The 7188-nt window shown below is 42.0% G+C and overlaps 1 protein-coding gene across 6 annotated transcripts in view; it reads right to left on the minus strand.

The window, feature by feature from the left end:
- Positions 1-1331, minus strand: part of CLPB (ClpB family mitochondrial disaggregase) — a 176500-nt gene extending 175169 nt beyond the window's left edge. For 5 of the 6 annotated variants that reach the window (XR_016393826.1, XR_016393827.1, XR_016393825.1 and 2 more), the window contains exon 1: positions 833-1325. Coding sequence is in view for 3 of the 6 variants with exons in the window: in XM_022565765.3 (XP_022421473.1) it covers positions 833-1235 (403 nt within the window). In the remaining 3 variants the exon portion in view is untranslated. Of the gene's footprint in view, positions 1-832 lie in introns of all 6 variants that reach the window. The other variant, XM_089915254.1, reaches the window with a different exon arrangement.
- Positions 1332-7188: the final 5857 nt, after the last annotated feature.

Below are 7188 nucleotides of genomic sequence, written 5' to 3' on the forward strand. Positions count from 1 at the left end.
ATGCCTTAGTCTTCTCCCTTGGGGAAAAGCTGAGAACCTGAGTAGCTGGACTCACGTAGGCCAGAAGTCTAGCTCTCTGCCTGCTCTCCCAGTCCCTGCTTGGCTCCATGCACCCAGGGGGGATGCCAACCTGGGTCAGCCAGCCCCCATGGTTGCTCTGGAGCTCTACAGAGCCACTTCCTTGTCTTCCTTCTCCTGCCAACTGCCCCACATAGCAAGATCACCTCACGCCTGAGACCAGGCACAGCAAAACCTCAGGAGTCTCCCTGATGGATACACCCACGCTGCTGAACTCCAAGAGTCAAAATAACAGCACTGTAAGCGTACTGAGAAGTCATCCTTCACTGTATAAATGGGGAAACTGAAGCTAGAGAGCAGCAAGGGGCGAGCAGGGCCAAAGCTGGCATTGAAACCAAGTCTCCTCTTCCTTTCTCAGGCCACCTTAGGGAAGGCAACTTCTCTAAACCATCTAATGGTTGCCCTTAAAACACGCGCGGTTCCTTGGAGACCTCTTAAAAGAGGAATTGAACCAGGCGATACGGTAGAGAAAATGCTCCCATTGTACAGATGGACAAAGTGATGCTCAAAGAAGGGAGGCTGACCTATAATAACTGTATTATTATACAATAATAGTTGTAAAATTTGGTAAATTATACAACGCAGAGACACTGAACTCTTCGGCCTGCTCTATGACCTGATGATGTCTAGGTCCTACAAGGACTGAGGCTCCGGTGGTCTAAATCTATATGCAACTCCCACCCTCCAAAGATACGGAGTCAGGACACTCCTCTGGCCTCTCACTTCCACAAACCCATACTGTCCCGATAATCACCCTTGTTGGACGGGCTCTTGCTGTAACAGTGTACCACCAGCACCGTCGCCAGCGCCCACACGCCCATTCCGGCCCTGTTGAGGGCCCCGTTCCAGCTGTCCTGTCCAGGCAGAGTGTCTTCGGGGCTAGGAAGGTGTCCCCACGTGGCGGCTGCGAGGCAGGGGATCTCGGTACCTCCTCTCTGGCGCCCCCCAGTGGCTGCCCCTTCTCTTGTGAGTAAGGTCGGCGATGTTCCAGGGCGCCCCCCGATGGCTGCCCTCAGCCACTGAGGCTCCCCGCGTCCCCCGGTGCTCACACTCCGGTCGGTGGCACTCCCACGGCTCCGGAGAGATGGGGACCTAAACAGCTGGAGGAACAGCCGCGGCGCCGGCGCTGTTCTCCTCAACACCAGGGACCCCAGCATAGTGACAGCTGCTTCGATAACCCCCTGGTGCCGGCCCCTGTACTGGCCACGTCCAACATGGCTGCCGCGGCGCGTTCGAAGACGCCGCGTAGTGGAATTACGCACTACTTCACGGGAGTGGTAGTCCACAGCCCTAGATCTTGACGCAGCGGAGGAAAAAATAAACTACACTTCCCAGAAGGCTCTGGAACTTGCGCCAGAATGACTGTCGGCTTACGGGAGCCCGAGGCATGTTGGGAAATGGAGATAGGGCGGGGGGGCGTGGCAAGAAGGGAAACAACCAAGTAGGGGCGCGGCGATAAAGAGTTAAGGCTGAAAAAAAAAAAGCAATTTCTAACAATTGTAAATTAAACAGGAATCTTCAGCGAAGGCCAATTATGAAACTTATGTTTATTTCTTTTAGCCTATATCTCTTTTCAGCCTGGGACTGCTTTGCAAAAAGATATCTAGGTAACTGGTGCACCTGAAATAGAAATTCCTTTTCTTTTCCTACAGGCTTCCTTTCGGTTGAAAAGCTGACGCCCTAATCTTGCTTGTCTTATTTTCAAAGGGCTTTCACATGGGCTATCTCATCTCATCCTCATGGTAGCTGCATGTGGGAACCTGGGCAAGGACTATAATTCCCGTATACAGGGAAGGAAATTTAGGCTCAAAAGTGAAATGATTTGTCAATAAATCAACAAATAAAGCTCAACTCTTCTGACTCCAAGCCCATCCTCTCCATTAACACCTGCACCCCCAAACTTACCTCTCTTCTCCAGAGTGAACCCACAGGTAGGCAAAGGAGGAAGCTCTTCTTTATGCCAGTTCCAGCTCCTGCTCCTGCACTTACTTCACAGTATCAGAGCCTTCCCAGATGACTATTTAAATTAGCAATCTTCCTTCCCCTGTCTTTCTTATCCTGCCTACTTTTTCTTCATAGCACTTACCACCTGACATACTAAATACTTATTTGTTTTGTTTATTGTCTTTCTCCAGTAGACGTGAAACCCACGACACAAGGACTTTATTATTTTTTTCACTTTCACACATCACTAGCACCCAGAACAATGTCTGGAACAAAAAGAGGTACTCAATAAATATTTGTTCAGTGAACGGCTTACTCTCACTTTATTAGTGTGGGGGAATGACTATGAGCTTTAGAGTCCAGGCAGACCTGGATTTCAATTATGACTCTTGTATTTACTACATGTGTGACTTTGGACAAATTTCTTTGCCTCTCTGATATATAATTTCCTCATTTTTATCAAAGATAATAATACCTACCTTCAAGACAATCAATTGTATTAAATGAGATAATATGTAGACCACCACCATTCCTGGCTCACAGTAGGTCTTCAAGAAATGGCAGCTCTTGTATTGCCTGCATTAGGGGTTTATTGGATTCCCTACTCTAAACTTCTTGTGGGCAGAGATGGGGTTTCTCATCTCCCCATCCCTTAGCAAAGGCACTCAGCAAATAGCTGTTGAATGAATGTTTTAAAAGTACAATAGTCAAAGCATTTTGACCTCCCTATTTTAAGAGATCCCCAGGATATCCTGTCTTTTTAGACACTCTATTCACTATAGCAGCTTCACCCTCCCTGTTTTCTTAGAGGACTTCTGACTCCCAACTAGGGTTGGTCACAGCAGGAAGAGCGGTCTCTGAGCTCCCATTACTAGGTGGGTCACAAGATGGAGAGCATCTGAGTGTGCAGAATTCAAACCCCCTGCTGCAGACACTTTCCAGGGCCCTTCAGTATGCTTAGAACTGCATAACTTTCCAAGTACCTATCCATTGATTCTCTCATTTGATTTTCACAAATAACATCTATGAAGGGAAAAAGGCAGTGTTGAATAACTATCAGCATTTGGTAGGGAGTACTGAGAGTGTTAAATGATCAATGTCTGGCTGAGTGAGAAGTAGTGAGGGAGCATGGGGGAATCACCCATTAGAATCAGCCAGGACTCAGTGAATTCTAGATCTTCCAATAACCAATTCAAACCCCCCTAGGTCTCACTGATAACATTTTAAAAGATCTTCAATTCAGGAAGACTTCCTTTTGGTCTGCTCAGAAAGCAAGGATTTATATCAGGTTCTAGTTACCCTACCTGGGCCCCGAGCTTCTAGCTCTTGGGTTGGGGCACAGAGGACTCCAGTTTCATTTAATTTGTAATTAGGTTAGTAGAGATATTGGAGTGGGGTTTAGGAGGAGGTGGAAAGTGAAGGATCAATGCAGTTGCTGGGGTCACCTACTGATGGAGTAGAGTTGGAGACCATTCTATAGGTTTCTAAAGAAAAAACTTTTCCTGAAAAACAACAACACACACACTCATTTTTAAACAAATAATTAAATATATGGTTGATAATGAAAGCTGGATTTTTCACTGTTAGAGAAAGAAGTTATAAGTAAGGAAAGAGAGAAAGCTAAAATGAACCTTGTGGCATTGGATTGGAATTAGGGGTATCAGTATAAACTCATGGTTTTAAAATATATACAAAATAACATAAAATAAAACAAAATATATACAGATAGGGAATTCCCTGGTGGTCCAGTGGTTAGGACTCCGCGCTTTCACTGCTGAGAGTGCAGGTTCGATCCCTGGTCAGGGAACTAAGATCCTGCTAGCTGCACGGCTCGGCCAAAATAAATAAATAAATAAATAAATAAATAAATAAAACATATACAGATACATCAATACAGAAATATAGATATGTAAGTATGTATGGTTTAGTATAGCCCATATATTCCCTCTCTGTGTCTCCTGAGAAGGTCTAGAAGCAATGACACCTTAAACACTGAATACACCATATCACCCAGATCTAAACACTATCCTCCAATAAAAGGAACCAGTTCTCTTTGGAGAAATGGTTATTTTCAGAACTGAGGTAGGGAAAATACAAGATGACCCAGGACTATCTTGTGGGCCAGAAAGTAAGGAAAGAAAAACCAGATACAGGCTTGTCAAAAGAACACAGGAGTCAATGTGAAGGTCCACCCAGGTAATATCTCTTTTGATAAATCAATGTCAAATGATAAGTAATATAATCACAGGAGTGATAGTTCATCATATTCATAGGTTCTTCTTTCTCTCAATGTGTGCACAAGGCATGTACACCCAGAGGTGGGAATCTTAGAGGTCACCTTAGAATTCTGACTACTGTGGTACTCTTCAAAAGTGTCAAGGTCATGGGACTTCCCTGGCGATCTAGTGGTTAAGACTCTGCGCTTCCACTGCAGGGGGCACAAGTTAGATCCCTGGTTGGGGAACTAAGATCCCACATGCCACATGGCACAGCAAAAAAAAAAAAAAAAAAAAATGTCAAGGTCATGAAAGATAAGGAAAGACTGAGGAGCTGCTACAGACTGGAAGAGATGAAAGGAAATGAAAACTAAATACCTTGTGTGATCATGGATAGGATCTGGGGACAAAAAAAGGACATTAGTGGGAATACTGGTGAATTTCAAGTAAATTCTATAGTTAGTAATATTGTACAAATGTTGATTTCCTGTTCTTGATCACTATACTGTGGTTATTGAAGATGTTAACATTGAGAAAGTGAGGTGGGGGGTATAAAGAAACTCTTTGTACTATTTTTGCAACCTTTCTGTAAGTCTAAAATTAATTCAAAATAAAATGTTTTTAAGGGAAATGTACTTTAGTCTATTTTCTCCCTCAAATCAGTTGGTAGTTGGGATAGGCAGGGGAAATAAAGAAGAAACTGACACGTATTAAGGGTTTGCTATTCATTTATTAGTCCTTTCAACAAAGTATTTGTTGAGCACCTACTATATGCTGGATACCATGTTAAGTGATTTACTAGAGTCAGCTCCTTGAGGATAGGGTCCATGTCTTACTCATTTATGTATCCCAAGCACTTTGCACAGTGGCTGGCACAGAGAAGGCATGTGTGTTCTTATTTAATTCTGACAATAACTATGAGGTAGGATTTTGCCCCCATTTTTCAGATGGAGAAACAGGTTCAGTGACTTGTCCATGTCATAAACTTGTGAGTAATGGCTCTAGGATGCCAGCCCTGGTCTGTGTGATTCCAAAGCCTCCTTCCACCACATCATGCTGCTCTCCATCTTGGATAGGCATCACTCAGTTCAAAGAGCATTCACTGGTATGAATTCAAACACAAAATTTACATGATTTTTTTGAAGGTAAAATATGTGAGTTCTCAAAGAATCTTCATGCTTGCATGGAAGATGATGGCTAGAGCCCCAGATCCTCTCATGGCATTCCAGTGGAAACCTTTGAAAACAATTTTTTTCTACAAGTTATATGGTCAGTTAATAGAAGCAAAAGATATAATTTTAAAATAAGGTATTCTTCCAAATATCAAGAGTGGCTGATAAGTAGTTCATTTTGGTTAGCCTTCATTACTCAAAGATATTTTAAAGTATATTTAGCACCATACCTAGAGGTTAATGAATAGGGTCTGGAAACAGAATTCACTTCCTGCGGATCCTGCTGGATACTGTCATACCCCTGCCTCAGTGCCCACTCTCCCACAGCTCTTTGGAATAAGTGATATGAATGGATTTTTTAGTAATAATAGAAGCTAAGTTTTATTAACTATTTACTATGTTCCAGCCACTGTGCTAAATAACCTACCTGCATCTATTATTTATATAAATACTCAGATACGTTTCTCCCAGGTTTTGCTGAATATGTTTTTTTCATGTGATCTCTCTAGTCAATGAAGGTAAAATACCCCAACGATAACAAATAAACTACATCTGAGAAATCTTGGAGAAACTTACCTAAGCATCTTACAAAAACAGAAGAAGTTAATAGATACTGAATGCTGAGATTTATTCTGAGTCAGTCAGTGCTAATAAACACTTTATATGAGCAAACTCTCTTAATTGCCTGCATTAACCCTATGAGTTAGATACTATTAATATTCCCAGATTTGCCTGACTCAGAGTCCAAACTCTTAGCAATTACACCATTCTGAGGAAGGAAATGTGTGAGCGTGTCTGTGTGTGTGTTTTCTATCTATGTTTGTAGGAGTGTGTGTGAAAAATATTCTGCATTATTTTTTTCTCAAATACAATACGTTGCCCACTTTCCTGTGTTAACAAATAGCAGATAGTGAATATAATTTAACCTTTTCCTGATCAAGGTTATTGCTATAACAACAGATTTTTTTGGTACCGTGTTGTAAATGTAGAAATCTTGAGCATGAACCCAAACCACGCATGGAAAATATTTTGCAGAATAAATCTTTTGTATCACCTCCTTTACTTCTCATCTGCCTCTTTACCACAGAATCAAAGTGTAGTATGTGGCCTCTGGGCAGAGTAACATGGCTACTTTTTACACTAAAGATGAGAATTTTGTTTATGAAAACCTGAAGATGAATTATTTAGTAAATGGTGTTGGGACAACTGGGGAGCCAATTGGAAAAAAATTGGATTTCTATCTTACCTCTTCCACCAAAATAAATGCCTACTGAATCAAAATGTTGAAATGTGAAAAAAGAAACCATAAAAATGTTAGAAAAAGCATAAAGTATTTTTTAAAAATGAATTTGAAGTAGAGAAACTTTCTAAGCATGACACAAAACTCAGAACCCACAATAGAAAAGACTGATACATTTGACTCTGTAAAATGCAATCCTGATGGAAAAATACCATAAACAGTGAAAAATATAAATGACAGTCTGGGAAAAATATGTTTGCACCACAGTGATGAAGGGCTAAGTAATACAAAGAACGCCTACAAGAGATAAATAAATGGACAGGGTCAATGCTTGTGCTAGCTTATACCACTCCTTGTGCAAAGTAAAGGCAGGGTCTTCCTGGGGGTGAATTATGGAAAGGGGTTCAGTGAGCAGTGTGCTGCCAGGTTTCTGCTTCCATTAGTCCTGTTGGCTTAGGCTTTTGAGCAGCACATGAACTGCACATCCAATCATGGCAGCCTGGAACAAAGGACTTGACTGAAGAGTTCACAAGAAGAA

Source organism: Delphinapterus leucas, chromosome 7 (genome assembly GCF_059928025.1).
Source record: "Delphinapterus leucas isolate spDelLeu-1000000601 "Yukka" chromosome 7, BTC_Dleu_Yukka2, whole genome shotgun sequence".
NCBI classification, from domain to species: domain Eukaryota; kingdom Metazoa; phylum Chordata; class Mammalia; order Artiodactyla; family Monodontidae; genus Delphinapterus; species Delphinapterus leucas.